Genomic DNA, 24951 nt, shown 5'->3' with positions numbered 1-24951 from the left:
ACACACACACAGTTGTGTCATTTGCCCCACTTCACTGCTGAGCTCTACGTCAGCTTTGACTGCAGCCTATGCTCTAACGTGTTTGAGACACTCACTAAAACACTCTCCAAGGTATTACCTCCTCATCACTGTTATGTTAATTATTACGTTCAGGCCAATACACTGTACTTGTGTGTCTCTGGTGGTGTTATTACCCCCATAGGCTTTGTTGGCACGTGGCCTGGGCTAGCTTGGTCAGATTAGCCTATGGGGTTTACTTGGTCAGATTAGCCCTTGGGCATATGGGGTTTGTTGGCATGTGGACTGGGCTAGCTTTGGTCAGATTATGTCCCCATGGTCTTATCAGTATGTACATCATGAATACTGATAGTTACCATCTCCAATGTTTTAGCTTGATACTCTGTCCCACGCTACAAATTAACAATTGCCAAGAATAGTTTGAATGCCTCATTTGCTAACTATACAGCATAATCCACTTTTCATGGCGAGAAATGTTCATGTTTCAAAAATTGGCTCTTTCTTTGCTGTTGCATGGGTAGCCATTACTCTTGTGTATCCACACCCATCAATGCACACACACACACACACACACACACAGTTGTGTCATTTGCCCCACTTCACTGCTGAGCTCTATGTCAACTTTGACTGCAGCCTCTATTGCTCCAACGTGTTTGAGACACTCACCAAAACACTCTCCAAGGTATCACCTCATCATCACTGTCATGCCACATAATAATTATTGAGTATCATGTTTAAATTGCATGGGCTATTACACCTGGGTAACTATTTGAGACACTCTCCAAGGTACCACCTCATATCATCACTGTCATGTTAATTGTTACAGTAGACTCTCGCTATTCCGGCTCTCTGAAGTACGGCCACCTCGATATACCGGCCATTTGTAGAACTCTTGCAGATCTGATAGTAATAACTCTAGTTGATCTTGTGTCTCTTTTGTGGGTTTCATGAAATGCTTCCATTCTGGGGGGAAGGTTGTAAGCTAGTACATGTAGTGTCTACAACAACAAAACTGAAGGTTCACATGCATAATCTTCTAGATGTAAAAAGAAGAAAGAAAAAAAACACGTTCAGCAGCAGCAGCAGAGGACCTTTGGATTTGCGAAACACCAAATTCACAATTTTAAGCCAGCATAATTTGAGTGAAAAAATAGTCGTCAATGTGGGGCATAATAGGTTTTTGCTGAATTTGGGGCAGTGCTCAAAAGCATAATAGGGGAACAAAAGAACATAATTTGCCAGGGCCTAATATTGTCACTGTACTCCCTTAAAAGGGAATAGAAGTTCTTTCACTTCTCGTGAAGTCTTGTTGCACGCGTGTACCTGTGTTTGTGTATGGAGACCAAACTAAAATGCACACACTTTTTTATACCATGGACTTAATACGAACTTACAGTTTTGTTGTTGTGTGGTGGGTGATGAGTATATATATTTATAACTACTTGCCAACTGTCTTTCTTAGCTACATCATACACCGTGTCAAGTCTCTTTGAGTATCAACTCCACAGATTCTTCGGGTCTTTGAGTGGGTCAATACAAGTACGCCAGAGTGTGCAGGCCATGTTCTCACTGGCACAACAATATGGGGACATCTTGAGATAAGGTTGGAAGAACCTAGCTACTAGACTGTCTACTGGCACTATTCAAGGCTAAGCTACTACCTGACACCATGGTAGAGGTATGAGTATAGATTATGTATGTACTTTATTAGTGCCCAGCCGTAACTAGTTTTGTAAGCCTGTTTAGACACAATAGCTAAAAACTGGTAAATCATGAATTATAGACACTGTGAACATAATTATAAGACCCAATAAAGGATGCACGGTCAGGAAACCTAAACCATTAAACAACTTATATTTAATGTGATGAAGATTATGTGATGAAGTCTAGGACCTTAGCTGTACACAACTAGATTACTGTTTTATTACTCTGAGAGGGAGGGTACAATGCAAAGCTACTACAGACAATTGCAAGTTGGTTGTGTCCAGTTGAAGTGCAGTGTTGAATTGCACTGTATAGTAATTAGCCCAATTAGGGTGACCACAGTGTTTTTGTTTGAGTCTCTGATGATATTAGCTAGCTAGGATTAGCCTCCTTTGCGGGCCTCAATAAGAATTAAGAATGGAGAAGAATGGAGGAAAGAAAGAAGGAAGAGACAACGAAAAAGGAAATCTTCCCTTTCTTTCTTTCTTTGCTCCTCCAATTTGTCACTGAACTATTGTGACAAAGAAAAGAAAAGGAGAGCGTAGGCTAAGCTAGGATTATGTCCAAAGCAATTTCAGATTTGCTGGAGAAATGTTCCCAGTATATGATTATACAGCTTAGATCCCATTTGATGCAAGGAACTATGAGCTATAGTACCGGTACTATAGATTGCTCTGGGCTACAAACTACAACATTGTACATTGTATTGTGATTTACAAGAAGATACACAGTCATGTAATAACATAACAATTATTGTAGCTAGATGCTTTGTCTAGTAATTATAATAACAGAACTAGAATGAAAGAGTCTAGTTTTTTTTTTTGGCTTTGTTCGAAAGTAGTAGGAGACGCTCGTTTTTTGGGCAGTGTGCTGTGCTTTTTTGCTGCAAGGCTGCATGGGGGAGGAGCTGGATGTATGGAAGTGCTGGGATTCTAGCTTTGGCTTCTTCCTAAAGTTCCTTTCGCTTTGTTCAAGAGTAGTATAGGAGCCGCTCATTTGCTGGGCTTGTTTGCTGCAAATTATAGCTTATAGGTGTCTTCCTTTCGCTTTGTGAGAGTAGTACGCGAGCCGCTCGTTTCTACCACTTCTTGATTGAGTAATGCCTCCATATAATCCTCCACCTTACAAATCGTCTGAAATTGCATTGGGCATGATCCTAGCTAGCTATCCAAGCAACATTCAAAATTTGCAAGCCTCTAACCAAAACACTGTGGTCACCCTTAATTGGCCTAAATTACTACAGTGCAATTCAGACACTGCACTTCAACTGGACAACCAACTTGCAATTGTCTGTAACTAGGCCCTGGTAAATTATGCTGGCATAATTTGGGGCATAATAGGTTAGGTAGGTCATTATGCTGGCATAATTGGAGCATAATAGGTTAAAATTGTGAATTTGGTCAGTTTCGTGCAAATCCAATGGTTCCCTGCTGCTGCTGAACGTGTTTTAAAAGCCTTTTTTACATCTTGAATTGTTACAAATGTACAATACAACAAGAGATAATTTTTTGGTTACGAAATACTGCTGAAAAAGATTATTTATGACATCAATGTGGGGCATAATAGGTTCTTTTGCACAAGCATAATAGGCTGAATTTGGGGCAATGCTCAAAAACATAATAGGCAGAAAAAAGAACATAATTTACCAGGGCCTATCTGTAACCCATTACCCACTATACCTACACCAAGCTACAACGGTACCCAAAAGTGTTTTCATGGAAACATAACGTGGTGGGTTTGTGGTGCAGCAAATTATTATTCACCTACACCAATGTGTAGCAATGTGTACTGGTGTAGGTTTTCTATTGGTATAATGTGCAATGGTATAGGTTTTCTATTGGTAATGTGCAATGGTAGGTTTTCTATGTTATAGTTAGACACTAGTTGATAAGATCTACATGGGAAGTACATGGGAAAAGTGCCTCAGAGCAGGTATGCTATGGGACTTAGTATACCTGCATATTTACTTAGTATACCTAGTATTCCGTTGTCAAGTAATTGTATTGTAGTCAAGCAGTTTGCGATGTGCACTAGTATCTAAATGAGTTAGACACTGTTTTGTCGGTGTCCATGTGATTTAGAAGCCCTCAGCCACTTTAGTACCCTCGCTACGCTCGGGATACTAAATCAGTGCCTTTGGGCTTCTAAATCCCATAGACACCTCCAAAACAGTGTCTAACTATTATATAGTACATGGGCATGGGGTATCTATGTGTTATAGTGTCCCATATCACGAGGGCTTTGCCCGAGGGATGAGGGACACTATAACCATAGATACCGAATGCACATGTGCTAACTAATTTAGATCCCACTTTTCATTGGCTGCCTCAGGCAAGAAGTGTATCTATAAAAGCAGCAAGCCTTAGCAACAGTTTTATTTTTGAAAATGTCCTGTTCTGACAAGCTAGTCTAGATGATTTCTGCTAAAAAACCTTTGCATTGGCCTTGCTTCAACATTGGAATGGACAAACTAGTGACTCCACCTTGTGCAGGAAGCGCTCTGCAACAAATGAGCCCAGCCTCCTCTTTCTCTTTCTCTGCACTCAAGCCCCACCCCAGCTCAAGCTTCTCAGTAAACTGTTCTGATATGTACGGCTAGCTAGCAAGGAACAGCTTGCAGCAATGCTACAGTGCACTGTCGTTCCCAAAAAGACACAGGAGTCTACTGAAGTAAACAATTTGAAACATGGCTGCAGGATAGAAACAGAAGTCAGGAGGACGAAGTTGACAAATGCTACAAGTTGAAGACATGCTTTCATGCTTGTGACAATGGACCCAGAACTGTGTTCCTCGTAGAGACAAGAAAAGATACTGGTGAACCCTACCATCAACCCAGCAAACGCTATAGAAACTGGTAGTGAAAAAACTGAACAGCCATAGCTAATTATCATGCAGCTACAGCTTTATTATCATTTCTGTACATTCAAAAATTATATATACTTGTACTTTATACCCTCAAGCTTATAATTCCCTGGGAAACTATGAGATTATGGCTCATAATTCCCTGCTAAACACACACAAGTGGGATCTAATGGTAAGAAATGGTGTTGTCAACACCATTTCTTACCAAATTTAAGTACAGCTACAATTTGTGGTAATCTAACTGGACGCACTGTATTGCTACACTACTTGACTTTATATACGTATTATACACTATCAGGGTTTCATCTAGAATTAAAAGTTTGGAGGGGAAGGTTTACGCACGCCGCAAATTGTTTGGCCACTCCCACATTTGTTGACCACACCCCCTATTACATGCTAGTGCATCACAGTAGATCTAGTTACAATCGTGGCAGTGAAGAATAAGTAAGTTCATGTTTATTTTATATATTTCACAAACTGTACAAAAGGGGGTAGTCACATGTCAAGAAAAAGTATATCACTCAGGAAAAGAAACGGATACATAGAATAATAGAATAATAGAAGACCATGCAGTGCTGGAACGAAGCCGCTTTTACATAAATAACGTTTGCTCAGTGCGTACAGTGGTGCATGAAGTCCACTCTCACTGTGAGGCCTGTAACAACTGTTTTTAGGGTATAGTTGTGTGGAGTAGAGTCCAAAGCAACATCTGTGAGACAAAATAATGAATTCATATGATGCACGCATCGAAATGAAATACTGAGAGTGCAAGTCTCAGATTGCACACGTGAACTAAACGTAGACTGGCGGCAACAGCCGCCCGAGCGTGTAGCGCGAGCGACTGACCAACTGCCTATCAGTCACTCGTCTCAGCGGAAGTGTATAGATCATATGACACTACCAATATGAATATCATTATAAATAATGTGGTTAAATTTTGCTATGAGATTTAGCTACTATGGAATGCATTGAATCCCCTGAAGTGTAAATGCGGTTACAATTACAGGGCTAATATGACGTTGAGCAATCTGATAGGCTGCAATGCTCGTTGCAGCTGAGACGAGTGGCTGATAGGAAGTTTGCCAGTCTAATCTAAACATTGCTGGTTAAATTATGTCATTTTATTACTATATATGTGGGGGCGCCCTTAACAGTAACCCCCATGCAGCTTGTCCATGCATGCATGCATGTACGAACAAATGCTTATAATTATACCTTGTTGCGCATCTGGATTATATGACTGGAGTTCATGCTCAGGTTCATACTGTCCTTCCTGCAACAGATTCATCGTTTAGTCTCTGTACTGTATATAGCTGCTTTCATGCATATTAAATGACTATAAATAAATGCGAATATTTATAACTATGCTAGTAGTTTAGTATCTGCATGACCTCATTTAATATTGCTACTGCATATAGATCTAGTAGCATGCATACTGACCTGGAAGCATGGTCCATGCCATGCTGCAACAGGGTTGTTGCTGCAGCATACTGATACTTGCAATTGTCCACTCTCCTGGTGTTGAGGGCAGTGTGGGGCTCTCACAAGACTAAAATAGCCTCCTTGAGCTACAGCAGCTTGGGTGCAACAACTAGTCTCTGTGACTTGATCAGGCATTATTTTTAAATATTATTTCAGTTCCATGTGCATGCTTTTTATATCAACAGGAAGGCCTATTTGCGTGGGCGGTTTATTGACATTAGATTTGTGGATATTGTGAAGCCCCAGGAATTCCCAAGGCCTAGCTTTTTTCATATGTTGTGAATACAGTGATTGCATTCACAACATACATGTAGCATGTTGTGAATACAGTGATTGAAATAAGTCGAGGAGAAAAAAACACACACACCTAAAATGTAGCAAGTGAATGTGGTTAAATTGGTGTAAACACAGAACTATTGTGTGTGTTGTCTATAATACAGTCATGTACAAACTCTCTCTGCTAAACGCTTAATTTAGTTAATGATCCCCATTTCCAATTGCTAAGGAGTTATTACGTCATATAAGTACAACTGTTTACATCAGTAAATTAACCACTTCATTGCCCAGCACAGAATAATCCTCCACCTCACTAATGTATAGTATAGTTTGGGCAGTTGTGTTTGGGCCTTTTGGGGAGAATAAGAGGAAAAGGAGTTGATGTGTGCTGGGCAGTTTATGTGTGGTTGGGTTTATGTGCACGTCACTGTACTGTGTGATGTGTGTGTATACGACGATCTATTACAGTACTGTGTATAGTACTACGTGTAATTAACACGTACTAGATGTGTATAGTACTACGTGTAATTAACACGTACTAGATGTGTATAGTACACGTACTAGATGTGTATAGTACATGTATGTGCATGTACATGTACATGTAATTAGTGACAGTGTGGAATATGACTGCCTGTGTATAAGGTACGGTACAAATCCTGTTCACGCCCCCCACACCCACACACACGCCCACACAGAGAGGAGGAGATCATAATGCCGGACAAACACACTGGAAGTGTCAAAGAGAATTACCAATGGAAGGTAACCATGCACACACACACACGCACACTCGAGTACATGAGGTGGTCCCATCATTAACTTGGAGAACTATAGGCAAACATTTTGAGCATAATAATTATATTAGGCAACCACATCATCAAAAGTTTATGATAGAGGAGAGAGTATCGAACGTAGGCATACTGTGTATCAGATGTATGCGGAGAGTAACGTGACTTCCTGTATCTGTCACAAGCTTGGAATTTGCACACTGACCAATCCAAGCGTGGGTGATGTAATCTATCAACCCATCCATATGTGGGTGATGTAATCTACTTTCTTGATAGATTACATCACCTACACTGGATTGGTCAGTGTGCAAATTCCAAGCATGTGACAGATACAGGAAGTCACGTTACTCTCCGCATACATCTGATGTACAGTATGCCTACGTTCGATACTCTCCTCTCTATCATAAACTCTTGACGTCATGCACACACACAACATGATAGGTTAATTGCGTTTGTAAGGATGTGTGTAAGGATGAATATCATTATAAGCATAAGCTAGGTGACCATAATTACATTATCAGTCGGCACATTCCATTGCCAGATTATGCGTGAACGGAGCATTGTTTATAGATGGTGTTCCATAATGTGCGGCATGAGATCGATATGTGGCATCTATGCTATGAAAATACTGTGGTCAACTGATAACATACAGTGCATCTTGTGCTGGTTGTCACTGGCTGGGTCTTACAAAAATAAAGATTCATCAGATAAATAAAGGTAGGGGCAGGGCCAGACGAAGATCTAGTTGGAGCTAGCCTCCTGTTTATCGGGAGATCAAGCATATTTTTTAGATACTTATCATCTATTCTTAGCTTTTACTCGCCCGTGTGAAGTTTACAACGAATATCTCTTCGTCTGGCCCTCTGGAAGGTACTTAGCTACATATAGATACCAATATAAAGCTTGCTGAAAGTACTTACTGCTTTTATAAATTGACGCAAAAAATAATCTATATACTTGCGGTTTTGATGCCCACTTTTCTCATTCATGCATCTTCATAATCATGGCGTTCTTACACAAAACAATAGCAATAGAGTTGATAATCATACAATGTAAGTACAGCAGACTTCTTGAATCTGCAAAAGAGAAAAAGCTGACAGAATTAAACTCATGAATATTCATGAGTGACCACAATACCCTGTGGCATCTTGTGCTGGTGGTCACTGCCACACTGGCCTTTCTTATGCTGGTGGTCACTGCCACACTGGCCGTGGCATCTTATGCTGGTGGTCACTGCCACACTGGCCTTAAGTGGCATCTTGTGCTGGTGGTCACTGCCACACTGGCCTTTAACTGATGAACAAGCCATACAGCATGCGATAGTTCAAAGGCTGTTACTAGTATCACAAAGCCACATAATCATTAAGCGCTTATAAAAACGTCCGGGGCACTGCAAATACACCATAGTGACTTTGCACAGGGAACAGCTCCATATGCCAATGAAACTCATTGGAGAATACATGATTACCGTATATCTTCTAATTTATCGGACACTTCTAATTACCCTGGACACTCTTTTGGGCAATTTTCATTGCAACGGACAATCCAGTGCTTTAATATTACATTTGTTCTAAATATCCGGACAATACCCTTGAAAAGTTGAGTTTCATTCATAGACGGCAAGTAAGACTTAGAGTGCTGCAGTTAGATAGCTTTGAGAGCTAGTTTTAGATAGCTATTGCAACTATTCAGTCATACCTTGTTCTATTAAACTTAGCTAGCTCGCATGCAGCTGCTTGCTTGTTCTAATTATTCCGGACACTTTGCATGCTCTATAAAAATCTGTTCCAATTATACCCGGACAATTTCCAAAATAATTATTTTTTGCTGTCCGATAAATTAGAAGATATACGGTATGCTGTGATGACTCTTTTTTATGTGCTTAAGTTTTGCGGTTACAGCCAAGTTGTCTGATGTATGTTTAAGACCTAGAAGTTATTTTTCTTATGTAAACAGTTTCACTGATCTCAAGTAGTTGAGTTTACTATTTGCCCAAACTTCCAAGTGAGCAGCAAAGGGCCGTAACTGTGGTTACAGCCAAGTTACACAAAAGTACTGTATCACAACCTTGTGAATGATTAGCATCTTTAAGTGAGAATGGTAGTAATTTGAAAGTATGGATGGTATACAGTATGGACTATTTGTATACGTAGTTGGTATCTTTATGCTGTAGCCCCCCTCCCCTTTATAGGTATATTTATGTCATGCACAGTAGAACTAGCATGATGTCATCTTGCTGTTAAAGTTAATGTACCAGTTCTATTTTTGCTCTTCTAGTTGTCTTTTCCTACTTCCAGACACTGTCTCATATCCCAGTGATGGAAGACAGAGGGGAATCCCCTGATGACATCATCGTACCAGATAAGGGGGAAGTCCCTAGTGATCAGCCGCTTGAAGATGGATCACATGACACAGAAGAAGAGTCACGGAATGTAATCACAGGCAGCCAAATGAACCACTGCTCAACACTTATCAATTAAACCACATGTAAAAGTATGAGAAAGTTTGGAGTCAGATACAGATGAAAAAGGACTAGCTTGACATACTCTCAAAAGTACATTTTCATTAGAAAAGGGAAAACATTTTTAATAAGATTCAATTAGCGCGTACTTAATTTAGCGTTAATTACAAATTCACTAAAATTAGTACCCGTTTATATATAGGTTACAGTGTTCCATGTGAATATGTTTATATAAGGTATGGTTACAGTGTTCCATGTGAATATGTTTGCGAATAGTTTGAGGTAAATTTTGGGGGTCTTAGCATAATTTACCTGTTGATTAATGCTCCTTAATAGATAATTATGGCCTTTATATAAATCATCATGTGTGATACTTCTCAATGCTGTATTCAAACAAACCTTGCATGGGAGAGCCTGGGATACTGTTGTGGTAGGTGGCGTGGAGACTTTTGTTACAAGGTGTGTAGCTCGCTGCTACACAGTAAGGTTGCTTGATTATGTGGTTACAATAAATGAGTATTAATTTTGTGCTATAGTAGTACTTAGTTATAAATAGGTTAGTGACGGGGTTACACACCTTATCACTGTGGAGGGCAGAAGAGCACAAGGAATGGCATGAATGCAGGCAGACTCCAGTACATTCCTCTCGGGTCAGTTTTATAAGCTGGGTGCAGTGTGCACCCAGCACAAGTTTGTGGTAGTAGTAACCATTAATTCCATAATCCATTTGCAATGTACACTGTATATAATAATAGCTCCCACCCTACATTCGTACAGTGACTGCTAAATGTGATGAACCCCAGGTACACTAGCCTATATAACTGAGAGTTGGTTAGTACATCCAATGTTGCTTTTGACAGCACGTGGAACAGTGTACGTTTAATTCTTGTGTTGCATGCCAAATGAACTCTTGTTTGTACAGTTATGCATTTCAATTTCAATATCCCCCCCTCATTGTAGGTATGGCTCAGATGTGTTGTGATGGACCTCGTACTGTTAGACAGACTGCCATAAAGTACCTACAACGAGTGTTACTAGCACATAAGCTCCAGGCACTGACTGCAGGAGAGTGGCTAGCCTGCTTCCAAGAGGTGAGAGAGTCAGGGTGTATGACTATAGCTAGTTGAACACCCTATTGTTGTAACCAGGTACATCACTCAACATGCAATGTTGGTAATATTTACCAAATAATTATTATTCTATCCATGGTTTAACTTGCATTTTAGTGTGGGGCACACAATGTTGGTCAGGAGACTACCCTATATTGGTGATTAGTGGTTTAACTGGCAGTGCACATCAGTCTGGCACAACATCACTCAACAATGTTGGTCAACTATAATAACCTGCAATCTACCACATTTATCTAACAGCTGTGTACTTCGAGTGAGAAAGAGCTGCAAAGCTGCACTTAGCTGTTTCCTGCAGCTGTTTCATGCAGCAGCCATTAATTGTATGGACGTTGAATTTTTGGTATGTATGTTGACAGCCGGTAATACCCAAGTTCCTGTGGTCCCTTCATAACCTACCTAGCTATACAAGTGCAAGCTAGGTGCATACATCCTGTCAAAACACGTACACACAGTAATTAAGATACCTTATACCTTATAATCATATCCCTGCATGTGTTGCCTAGCTACAGTCCACCCACTTCTAAGACTAGTTATAATGCTCACTCTAGGAATTGGCCTAAATAGAGGGAATAATTATGTGATTTCGTATGTTCATAGGTGCAAATGTTTATTCAGAGAATCACTACTGTATGACCTAGCTTGCACTAAAAGCAAAATTAGCCCATGTCAGGTTTTAGTAAGTAGGCCTAACATTCTGAATGGAATGTGCAATCACCCCCCCACACACACACGCACACACACCCACGCACACACACCCACACACACAGTACGAAGCTATCCCCGAGTCACTATATAAAGAACATGTTTAACTTATTGGTCACAAGGGATCTCTGATACTGTTAATAGCAGCCAATCAGATTCAAGTAATCGTCTCTTGGCTAAAGACACCATCTCCATAGCAACAGACGCAAGAACAAGTGGGATTATTTCCTAAATATACTTCATGAGTCCAAAAATGGCCATACCCAACTAAATATATCATCGGGGCAACTGTTTCCGTGGCAGTGTCGAGTCTACTTCTCCTCTCAGTACTAGCCTAAGTGAGTGAGTGGGCGTGTGTGTGTGTGTGGAAAGTATAAGTTCCTGGGCACAGCATTAAAACCGCTTTCAGTTTAATCAGTTGTGAAAACGTGTGCCATGCATGTTTATCATAATTATAGGCTCTGTACACTTAAAGTATTTTTGTTTTTTGATTATTTTAAGTGAGTGATTAATAATTGACACACACACACACACACACACACACACACACACACACACACACACACACACACACACACACACACACACACACACACACACACACACACACACACCGCACACGCGCACGCGCACGCGCACGCACACACACACACACACCACACACACACACACACACACACACACACACACACACACACACACACACACACACACACACACACACACACACACCACACACACACACGCGCACGCACACACACACCACACACACACACACACACACACACACACACACACACACACACACACACACACACACACACACACACACACACACACACACACACACACACACACACACACACACACACACACACACACACACACACACACACACACACACACACACACACCACACACACACACACACACACACACACACACACACACACACACACACACACCACACACACACACACACCACACACACACGCGCGCACGCACACACACACACACACACACCACACCACGCACGCACACACACACACACACACACACACACACACACACACACACACCACACACACACACACACACAACACACACACACACACACACACACACACACACACCACACACACACACACACACCACACACACACACGCGCACGCACACACGCACACACGCACGCACACACACACACACACCACACCACGCATGCACACACACACACACACACACACACACACACACACACACACACACAACACACACAACACACACACACACACACACACACACTACCTATTTATTTTGACTAATGCCTTGTGCTAATTCTAAGAACCAAAATTAGAAGTTAATGATTGTTTTGTGCTTGCCACCTATAGAAGAACCACATAGACCCATGCATCCCCATTATCAGATACTACCACTACAAAACCTGGCCCAGACAATACAGGCCTGTCCTTATAAATTAAACGTCCCTAAGTTCAGATTTAGTTTACACAAGTACACAGCCATGCACAAGCTAAGTTGAAGTATTACAGCAGCCAATATTAAGTCTAAGATAAGTTTTATACTTTATGTCAGCATCACCTCAAATGTGAATATAGCTTACAATCAGCATGGCCCCAAGTGAATAGCTTACAATAATTATTCGGATCAGGTGGCATATACGGCACCGGATGTAATTTTGAAGGGGGAGAGGTTCGGGTTAGCTTAGGGAAAATAACAAAAATTATGGCGTTTCCACATCCGGTGCACATCCGGTGCCGTATAAGCCACCTGATCCAATTATTCAGTATACTAGTTGTTCTGAATGCAATAGATGAATGGGGAGTGTTGGTGCACCGTTAAAGACTCTTTAACCCATCATTCTCGGCTCTCAAGGCCGGGCTCTGTTTGCCTTTCGTGGTTTGTGTCTGTGTGTTTTCTATGATGTCTGAATATATAAAAGAAGCCTACCAATAGACAGCTAATTAACTACAACAGTAAGAGTCATTCCTGCAACCATTAATATTTTGTCAATTTTTATAAGCAATATTTAATGAGGTGGTTACCCAATTCTACGGTCAGATAAGGCAGTTTCTCACAATTTATTTTTTTTGTTTCAACCCCTCCAACCACACGTACTCCTTGAGTACGGGGCTGAGTCTGTGGCGTTGGGTCTATGCCCTCTGGCATTGCGCCTTATGTGGCTGGGCCTCTCGTTTCGGGCTCAGTCGAGGAATCTGGTTTCGACATGAAGTCACTGCCCTTAGTTCATGTGGTCCACTTTTCACAACCTTAGGTTATAAACAATAAATTTGTAAACTGAAAACCAATTAATTCTGATGAGATTGGAATGGTTACTTGAATATAATTATCAGCTGCATGTTTATACTTAATTTCACTGCATGATCACTCTGTTATGTTGGTTCACCATCTTTTACAGAAATCGTAGTCGTGCAGTGGGTTAATGAATGGCTTCCTTAAATGTATGCATAGTAACAAACCACACTGTACTAGCCATCACACCACATACTAGCAATCAACTGTACAAAATAATACAGCCGCCTTGGTACAGAGCAAACAAAATTATAATTAAATTATACCGTTATAAGGGAAGTAGTCAGCGAGGTGGGACATGGCGATCTTCTCTTCAAACAAATCTGTTTTGTTTTGCAATGTGCTATAATAATTTATTATTTGTTGTCTGCCCACACACACACACACACACACACACACACACACACACACACACACACACAACCCTCCAACACACACACACACACACACACACACACACACACACACACACACACACACACTCACACACACACACACACACTCACACACACACACACACACACACACACACACACACACACACACACACACCACACACACAGGTGTTTCTCCAGCACTTACAGTTCTCTCCCTCCTACCTACCTTCAATGATCTATGGCTGACCATACACTCGACTATATGGACCAGTTCCTACACCTCAACAACTTAGTCAGTGGGCTAAACAGACTCCCTGATATTACGTATGGCTATTATGTCTGGTCCTACTGCAACACGCAATGGTACATATAATTATATATCTTGTGATCAAGGTCAAAAACAGCCATGCATAGCTATTGAAGTACTAAGAGACCGTACGTATTATGGTTTTTTGTATGCAGGTGTTCCGCTGTTCCAAGTGTGAGTGGTCCCATTCTGATCTGGTACCAAGCACAAGATATACCAATACCCTGAGGCTGTATCAGAAGACCTGTATAGGAGCCTCTGGAATGGATTCAGAACAGTCTATATAGCCCTAAGAGACGGCATAAAATTGTACACAATAATTATTACGAGTCTGTGTTTTCATAGCAATTGCAGTAAATACAAAGTTTATGTTTCAGAAACACATAAACACGTACAATCGTATGAACACATAACTCAGCTAGGTAGGTTAAGGCCGTTTTTTCTTGAAAATCAAGAAAAAGTGTACTGCCCTTTGCAGCTCACTTGAAAGTTTGGAGCAAATAGTAAATTGCAAAAAACCACTTGAGATAAGTGTAACAGTTTACACAAGTAAACCACAATACTATAGAGCAAGGGACCCAGTTTAAATTTTGGAACAGATCTTTATGTGGTATACCTATAGTACAGTATTCAGCATAAACTACTAGTTGGGTAATTATTTGGCCCCAAGGCACAGATGCCAGTGCTCTGATAACAGCCTGAGAACAATACCCACATTACCCTGCTGGTTTGAGGCTGGATGATTACATGACCATGCAGTAATCCCTGCTATCTTGTGCCCTTAGAAACCTAGCCAGATGTTGAAGCCATAACTAAGGGCAGTAGGTTCTCTTGGACACCCCTATAAATATTCATAGCTCACCCACAGATATGGAGCTGTAGTAATTCTTTACAACTTTGGTTGATAATGCATTGTGACTGGAAAACAGACTGCTGCTGAAAACCAGTCTCCAATTCTCTGCCACAATGACATAGTACGCCACTTAACTCCTCTTGATAAGGATAAGTTTTTCATGGTTACCCAACTATAGTAGTTTATGCTGAAAACTGTACTAAGGTATATACTATAAGTTATAGTTATTGACTGGTTGACTAGTAATTATGGCTTATAAACAACCAATGCCGAGGGCGCAGCCCGAGGCTGAGCAGCCCGAGGCTGAGGTTGTTTATAAACCATAATTACTAGGCAACCAGTCAACAACTGATTTATTTACTGCAAAAACAGCAAAACAGTCATTTGAACATCAGTGGAGACAGTCAAACTTGCTCTCACAGCCTCAGAATTATGCAGTTAGAACAGTTACAGGCATAGAACTAGCAGTACTACTGTGGAGCTACATGAGCTAGCTAGGTTCAGCTAGCTGGAAGCCATGCATAAACTTTGACCAGACCCGCCCACCACTAAATGCAGCTGCAAGGTTTGTACATGTAGCTAGCTAGCTAGCTAGCTACCTGTACTGTAGCTCTGAACTAGTCTGTTATTGTCAACAACACCACAGTCTACTTGTAATCCTCTACTTCTGAGCCACAGCCTTGACTACTGAGAAAGCACAGAGCAAGAATTTGACTATAGCTACAGGCTTCAGCTAGTTCAGTTCAATACTGCCAAGCTTACACAACATTTTTGAATTTTATTGCGTGCAATGTACCAAATTTTGTCAAGATGCATCATATCAATTCAAATCTGCTGAGGAAGTAGATTATAAGAATAGTGCCTGGGGGAAGTAATTATATAATATAATTACTGGACATCACCTAGGATACGGACTGAATCAGTAAATAATTTATTATATCCACATAAAGATTTGAATCTTCTGTTCCAAAATTTAAACTGGCCTGGGTCCCTTGTTCTATAGTATTGTGGTTTACTTGTGTAAACTGTTACACTTATCTCAAGTGGTTTTTTGCAATTTACTATTTGCTCCAAACTTCCAAGTGACCTGCAAAGGGCAGTACTATAAAAAAACTACCCGGTATTTTTTGTAAAAAAATCTTGTCAATTATTACACTTACTTTTTCCAAAATGTATTGTAAACACGAATATACCTTTCAGATAATTATAACATTATTACCATGGTTACTATTTTAGTATGTGCGTTAACTGAGACCAAATCCGACTTACCTTAACCAATAGTTTTGAATAATATTGCTGCTTCCAATACCAAGTTGTAGAAAGTTATATTGGTATCAAAAGAAAGCCCTTATTAGTGAGATCTACTATAAACAAGGTAATATTTGGTATGAACTCATTCTAGGTCTGATTACAGCAACTTTATTTTATTGAAAAAATACTCAAAAAATGTGAAAATTTATAATTTGTATGCCTACTGTACAAATACGTGATAGCAGCCCTAAATATCCACTTGGTTTCTATTGCACTGTAGTAAGAGCTTTCTTTTGATAATGACTAAGATGATTGGAGGCAGTGTTCTTTGATTAATAGCAAGTTAACAGACGCAACAAGGCAGTAACCATGGCAATGATATTATGTCTCTTTGCTGGTTGATCAACAAAATAATGATTGTTTATTTTTCACAATCAATAACCCCCCTTCTCTCTGTGTTCAAGAATTAATTGTAGCAAGTTGGCGCAAGTAGCTATGTCAAACATGCAGTACACTATATAGGGATGATGTATATACTTGTAACCTATATAGCTGTTAATTGTGTGCTATTGTCATTGTTGCTAAGCAACATAGCACACAATTAACCACGATGCATGGGTTTCTTCCCGCAACCTGGTCATGAGGTTTCGATGTTCTTTGTAGAGCAACTTGTGGTCGGTGCAGTGGAGAATAAGTAAGTTAAAAAATAACTTTTTATTTTTATATTACAAACTCTACAAAACAGAGAACAATTATATCACACAGGAAAAGATCGGATAACAGATTGAGGATTGATGATGCATGAGCACGAGTTCTACATGGAAACAAAGCTGGTCAACGTCAGTGCGTACAGTGTTGTTTGAAATCCACTCTCACTGTGAGGCCTGTCACAACTCTTCTGAGGGTGTAGTTGTGCGGAGTAGAGTCCAGAGATACATCTGTGAGACAAAACAATAAATGTGTGATCACACATGCAGGTTATTTGGTACAAACAAATTTACTTTTACCTTGTTGGACATATAATACAGACTGGAGAGGTTCCGGATCAGGCTCAGGCTCAGGCTCATGCTGTCGTTCCTACAATGCAGATTTATAGATAGACTCAGTCAATGAATTGTGTATGCTGTTTATAAGACTATAAAAAATAGTTGCTATCAGATGATTATATGCTAGATTATTATTATAATATGCAAATGTATGCTTCCATGCAGCTAGCGTCTAGAGAGAGTATACTGCATATATAGACTACAATTGAGCATGCACTGACTGACCTGACAGCATGGAGCAACTCTGATGCCAACTAGTTGCCTGCACTGTGGATTGTTGCTCTCTTGATGCAGAGGGCATGGAGGAGCTCTCTCTACACTCAGGTAGTCTCTGTGAGCTATTGCAGACTTCATGCAGCAGCTAGTCTGGGTGACCTGCATGATCAGTGCATGCAGCTATAGCGAGTTTGATGACCACAAGCGCTAAGCTAGGCTATTTATCAGAGTGTGCGAATCACTGTAAGACTAGTTCAGGCAACGCCCACTCAATTCCTATAGATGGATTATTGCGGTACAGTAGTGTAAGCTAGCTACATAGTTTTGCAGAGCACCAGGACTTGAGTGTCCTGATGCACAGATATTGTCACCAAGTTAATGAGTCTGAGCAATTCTGTGGTGGGTTTTAGAGTTGCAAGTATTAAGTAACCTCAAGAGTTCAGGTATATACGTGTAATTATTTTTTTTGAATTGGTTATCCATGCATATACGTACATGCCTGGAAAGAGTTGCACAAAAGGTAGTCCTATCTAGGTGCTTTCCATATAATCGTGTGTGATATTTCTCATGCAATGTTGTATATATTCAAGCAAACCTTCCATTCCTCCCTTGCAGGCGTTCAGATTGAAGCTTACTAAAAAAAAATCCGTCCACGAAACAAACTAATAGTCTCCAAAACTTACACTCCATAAAAGTGTTAATTCTGGATTTCATCAGAAGCTAGTCCTCCCCTTTAGATTAAGAGGTTAGTAATTGGGAATTTTGATTACAATTTCAACTGAGTGAGATTGAGCATTGCGAATAGGATCCACACACACACACACGCACACACACATCCCCACACCCACACAGACTCGGCTGTTGGCTGACCTCCCCTGCTCAGACAGGGCTAGTGTAGAGGAGACCAGGGTTAGAGGGTCAAACTTACACTGCAAGGTGAGTAGACACTCCATGGATCTAGTGTTACTAATAATTACTGCTTATAGGTTACAATTGTTCTTTGTTTTGTCAACATGACGATACGTTTCACATAACTTCCTACTCGCAAATATGTCATTTTTAGGCCCCATGCACCATTTCTTATAGCATCCTTTGTTAGTAAATAATATAAAAAAAGTGTCTTGTGGTATAACAGTATAACAGCATATCTTCGGCATTATAGTCAGAAACAACCACTATAGCTATTAAAAGTAGTTACTTGTAGTCAGAAACTACTTCTTTCAATAGCTATATATGGCTGTTTCTAAACTACAAGTACAGTAGACTCTCGTTAATCCGGCCACCCTTGGGACCATGCAGCTTGGCCGGAATAGCGAGGTGGCCGTACTTCAGATAATTAGCCGCGGCTTAAAAAAGACCTTACCTCGAATCTAATCACTGATTGCAGTTCTTGTCTCGAGGATAATGAAAGATAATGAATCATTCTGCTCTCTATTTAAGTGTAATCCAATTTTATTTACTAAACCACACCCAAAACATCATATCCGGCCGTACTACACATATAAAATTACATTGAAAACGTTATTTGGGACAGCCAGCACTGGCCGGTAAATGGAATAGCGAGTGGCCGTACTTCAGGTCGAGTTTTGTGTAGAAAAAATATTATAGCTAGCATTCCGTGCCAAACCAAATGGCCGGTATATCGAGGTGGCCGCATTTCAGAGAGCCGGAATAGCGAGAGTCTACTGTAACTACTTTTAATAGCTCTTTCAATACTAGCTATAATTATGGCTATTTCTGACTATACTAGCTACTTTCAATACTATAGCTATATGGCTATTTCTGACTACTATTTTTAATAGCTATGGCTGTTTCTGACTACAAGTAACTACTTTTAATAGCTATATATGGCTGTTTCTGACTACAAGTATATAACTATACTTTAAATTGCTACGGCTGTTTCTGACTACAAGTAACTATACTTTTATAATTATGGCTGTTTCTAACTACTACTTTCAATAGCTATAAATGTATATGGCTTCAATATCTTATGGCTGTTTCTAGATCTGACTACAAGTAACTATAATAGCTGTTTCTGACTACTACTTTCAATAGCTATGGCTGTTTCTGACTACAAGTAACTACTTTTAATAGCTATAATGACTGTTTCTGACTACTTCATGTGGTTATTTCTGACTATACTAGCTACTTTCAATAGCTATATATATGGCTGTTTCTGACTACAAGTAACTACTTTTAATAGCTCTTTCAATACTATATAGCTATATATGGCTATTTCTGACTACTATTTTTAATAATGTTTAATTCGCAATTGCTTGCGCCAAATTAGCATTTTTTTTATAACTCTCTTCCCCTTGCAGTTTATTTCCTGCTTCCTGCACCATTCTACTCTATACATGGCATTATCTAAATTTAGCCTTAGAGCCACCGCTTGGCTTTGATTAGAATGTCTTATAAAAACAGTTTTGAACCCTTGATAAAAGTACCCTGAACATTAATTTTGTTTTGGAGGTATAAGAAACATGTTGAGTGCCATCCCATATGATTCATTTCAACCATATACTACAAAAACAACTTCTGTACTTACCTTTTGAGCTTTAAGGGGATTCCCCAAGACTAAACATTATAGCCTTTGTAGGGGTCTATTATAGCCATGAATATAATCAAAATGGGCTGCATATGTGTGTGTGCTGATCAAATAATTCCACCTCTTACTGTTCTGGGATGACATGTCCACTCATCTCTCTGGATATAATCCTCACAGCGGGTTCCCATGGTTAAATGCTGGAGAGGGGTGTGATCTCATTGCTCCGACTGGCTATTAGATTACTGACCACTTAGGTACATGTGTGTGTGTGCAATAGTTATAATTATAGAGATTGCTTAGACTACTGTATAGCGAGGGTCTAATTTTTCTTGAATTCGCTATTATAATTGTTGTACAATCATTATTGCAACTTGTACATTAAATATGCATTTTCGCCTTAAAATACTTGCTGTCAAAAATTACTCACTTAGACACACACAACCCCCCCCCCCACACACACACACACACATAGCTACACTATTGTGAGCCGTGACACTATCTTGATCAGTGTGTTTCCAACCTGCAAATTCCATTACATGTAAGATGTAGTGCCTCATTGCCTTCTGTATCATAGCAAATGAATAATGTTGATTCAGAGTTGGTTAGCCATTTACTTGTTCAGGTATGGCTCGGATGTGTTGTGATGGTCGTCGTACTGTTAGACAGACTGCCATAACGTACCTACAACGAGCGCTACTAGCACATGAGCTCCAGGTACTGACTGCAGGAGAGTGGCTAGCCTGCTTCCAAGAGGTGATAGGGTCAGGGGGTGGGGAAAGGGGGAATATATCCCCCTCTGGCTCCAATTCCCCCCCTAAAATTTGCATTCAGGTACTAGTTGTATGACTGAGTGTCCATAGCCGGCATTGTTACATACTAACAGATTATTGAAATAATAATTAACCAGCAAATGTTCCAGTGACTTTTCAAAGCATGCCTTTTCCCCCTCTACTTCAAAATCCTGTAAACACACCCTAGTTAGTCTGGTGGGAGACTGTGGTTATATACTCAATGTGTATCAGAACATTTCTCAATAATTATGTATCAAAACAGAGTCTGGGTCGAAATTCGCTACTACATTGTATTTACCAGTGTGGTTACAGATACCAGCTGATCCACCTGAGGTTAGTAACCTCTGCTACAACACTTACAAAATTAAACCACTAAGACAATGTGGGACCAACCACATTTAATTAGTGTTTAGTTGAAGCATAGCTCTTCAATCTATGGTTGAAGCCACAACTATATGGCTCTGTGTACTATTCTACGAGATCATAATTAGTCTATTATAGTCCACACACACACACCACACACTGTACACCCACCCACACACACTGTACACACACACACACACACACTGTACACACACACCACACACTGTACACACACACCACACACTGTACACCCACCCACACACACTGTACACACACACACACACACACACACACACACACACACACACACACACACACACCACACACCACACACTGTACACACCACACACACACACACACCACACACACACACACACACACACAGGTATTCTTCCCCATGCTGACTCGGCTGTTGGCTGACCTCCCCTGCTCAGACAGTGTGGAGGAGACCAGGGTCAGAGGATCAAACTTACTCTGCAAGGTGAGGAAAATACGTAGGCTACATGTATAAATTATGGATTAGTCTAACTAATATTTATAATGCCTTTCATATTTCCGATTTGCTTCGTATTGTCACCATGACATGTTTCATTTTAATCTCATTTTTAATTGCAAAGTGCACCTAACTATGTAGTCAGCATCGGGAAGAATACCTGGATAATTATTGCCAGGGCTAAAGACTACCTATAGCATGTGTCTGGCCCTACTGTGTCCAAGTGAACTGATTTGCATTAAGCAATGGTACAGAATACCTGCACTTACACCATTGTCAGTGGTTCTGGCATTATAGGGTTAAACAAACTCCCTGAAAATCGTAGCGCCCTACTGTGTACAAGTACCGAACAGCAAGCAGTTTACTAATTCGACGCATATAGAAAGTGTAAAAGGGACTACTAAAACTGTATAGCAACTCTTTGTACGTGTACCACAGCCATACACAACGGTGTACAGTGTATACTGTAGCCACAGTGACATACCACGTGCCAAAGTCACTGTAACCTAGGTGTTAGTATAGTGAATGGCAAATATTTCAAGCACAGATTCAGCAAATCTGATTAGTCATGTGTTTGAGTAGCATCCCACTCACTCCAGTTGTTAACTGTGGTAAGTCTATTGGCTGGTTTTGTAGTAGGGCTAGCTTGTACATCATAATTATATGCTGGCAGCTGATAGCATCCCACTCACTCCAGAGTTGTTTTGTACTGTGGTAAGTCTATTGGCTTGTGGTTCTGTAATCGGTACAGTAGTGTATATCATTACAGTCATGCAATATGCTACAATTTACAATTTATATCCCTGTGGTTCTGTTAAATTTATTGTCTAGAGAACAAAGAGTTGAGGGAACTAGTTTTGTGATTACATTTACCATAATTATCGCTTGTGTTAAAGTCAAGGTCATATTTACATGTACATGTACAGTGCAACAACACACAATTTATAGTAGCAAATGTGTTAGGCATTGAGTTTATGCTAGTTAAGGTCTGATTTTTGAGGAGCATGTACTACAATAGTATACTTTTCACTGTACTAACTTACAGGAGCTAGACCATGCAGTCTCTGAAATGGTGATTTTAGCTGATTTTCTTGGTTTTTGATGCGTAGTAATGTAAATTTGATGTCACGAATCAATGAATATCATTGTCTACGTCAGCAAAAGCAGCAAAACAGAGCAAAATCACCATTTTTGACTAGGCCGTTATGAATAACAGTCCACAGGACTGACATTATATTTGGTTGTAACAGTATAACAGGTCAGTCCTGTAGATTATAATCATACATTCGGCGGGGAATCAGAGTCAGCATATGGGGAGAATACCTGTGTGTGTGTGTGTGTGTGCCTTGAGGTGTAAGTGGTATACTGCTATACATGTACATGTTCAAGCAGAGGGTGTACTTGATTATGTGCTCAATGGGCCATGTAACCATAGTTTTTATAATATGCACATACTAGCATTGTTCAATTTGTCCATATAGTGCAATTCAGCATAAACTTCCAAAATTGTATTTGCACTCCAAAATGGAGTATTCTACAACAGCTTCATTGAAGGCTCATTAGTGATTACTTACATTATTAGGAGTGTAGGAGTGTAGGGGCTTATTTCTGAAAAAAATAACTTATGGAAGGCGTTAAAAATGGCACAAAAGGTTGGTTTAAACGAATGTTAGGCCACGCCCACTCCTAAACTATGTCAGAACTCGTTCTCTGTACCATCTGCGCAAAATTTGTGAACATACACATTTTCTTCATCCACTTATAATGCTATATGAAGTTTTGATGTCTGTGTGTACAGTGATTGACTAGAAGCCATTTATAGGAAAAACCCCTAAAAGTGACTTGCGGTTCACTACATTGACATTTTCAAAATATATGAACATAGAATGGTTTGCAATGGAATGTAAGGCATGCATAACAAATTTGGTGTTGTAAAATTGAGCGGGGGAGGAGTTGAATCCTTTTGAAGCAAAATCTGATGGCAGCATACTGAGCACACTGTAATACAGTGTGCTCAGTGCTCACAATGTCCCCCTGGCACAAAAGCAGTGAGGTGGTTTGAGTGCTCAGAGCTGCCAGAGAATCAACAATGTGCCGTGATGGCAGCATACAGTGTGCTCAGTGCTCACAATGTCCCCCTGGCACAAAAGCAGTGAGGTGGTTTGAGTGCTCAGAGCTGCCAGAGAATCAACAATGTGCCGTGATGGCAGCATACAGTGTGCTCAGTGCTCACAATGTCCCACTGGCACAGAAGCAGTGAGGTGGTTTGAGTGCTCAGAGCTGTCAGAGAATCAACAATGTGCCGTGATGGCAGCATACAGTGTGCTCAGTGCTCACAATGTCCCCCTGGCACAAAAGCAGTGAGGTGGTTTGAGTGCTCAGAGCTGCCAGAGAATCAACAATGTGCCGTGATGGCAGCATACAGTGTGCTCAGTGCTCACAATGTCCCACTGGCACAGAAGCAGTGAGGTGGTTTGAGTGCTCAGAGCTGCCAGAGAATCAACAATGTGGTCCTGGTAATTGCTTTAGTGAATTATGCAACCAACAGACTGCACTTGTTTAACTACCCAGTGCATACCTTCAATCAATCCATCGATTAGTGAGGCGTTAAGTGTATTCATGAAAATTGAATTCATACAAAATGTAGGCCCACCACCTCTTAGTTGACCTGCATAGTTGAATAATGGCCTTAGTAATTCATTGCTGAGTTATATGTCTGATTGTAAAACAACATTTTGGAAGTTTATGCTGAATTGCACTATACCTATTGTATATTATGTACACAAAACACCTACACACATGCAGTAATTACTGATTTTTGTAATGTGCATATTCAGAGAATCAGTGCCCTCACTGATTACATAATGTGGAATCACCATTATTATCACTTATAATTATATAAAAGTCAAGGTCATATTTACATGTATACTGTACTGCAGATGGTGTTCCTGCTCCAA

General features: G+C 40.3%; 1 protein-coding gene and 1 long non-coding RNA gene across 2 annotated transcripts in view; one reads left to right on the top strand and one right to left on the bottom strand.

Annotated features, from left to right (window-relative positions):
- The window catches only part of LOC135332524 (uncharacterized), a 37148-nt gene extending 22377 nt beyond the window's left edge, over positions 1-14771 (top strand). Inside the window, exons 11-18 of the mRNA XM_064527723.1 lie at positions 13-111; positions 599-700; positions 1527-1696; positions 7038-7101; positions 9425-10461; positions 10549-10679; positions 14313-14489; positions 14589-14771. Coding sequence (XP_064383793.1) covers positions 13-111; positions 599-700; positions 1527-1643 — 318 coding nt within the window. The 3' untranslated portion in view covers positions 1644-1696; positions 7038-7101; positions 9425-10461; ... (1 more) ...; positions 14313-14489; positions 14589-14771. The remainder of the gene's footprint in view (positions 1-12; positions 112-598; positions 701-1526; positions 1697-7037; positions 7102-9424; positions 10462-10548; positions 10680-14312; positions 14490-14588) is intronic.
- A 2535-nt stretch (positions 14772-17306) lies between these two features.
- LOC135333989 (uncharacterized) lies at positions 17307-17959 on the bottom strand. Its single transcript, XR_010394155.1, has 3 exons — positions 17809-17959; positions 17545-17614; positions 17307-17475 (listed from the first exon to the last, which is right to left on the bottom strand). It is a non-coding gene; the product is annotated as an uncharacterized LOC135333989 (long non-coding RNA).
- Between the last annotated feature and the right edge of the window lie 6992 nt (positions 17960-24951).

This window comes from Halichondria panicea, chromosome 1 (assembly GCF_963675165.1).
Source record: "Halichondria panicea chromosome 1, odHalPani1.1, whole genome shotgun sequence".
NCBI lineage: Eukaryota > Metazoa > Porifera > Demospongiae > Suberitida > Halichondriidae > Halichondria > Halichondria panicea.
The sequence above is the reverse complement of the archived record's forward strand: the minus strand, read 5'-3'. Positions and strand labels throughout refer to the sequence as shown.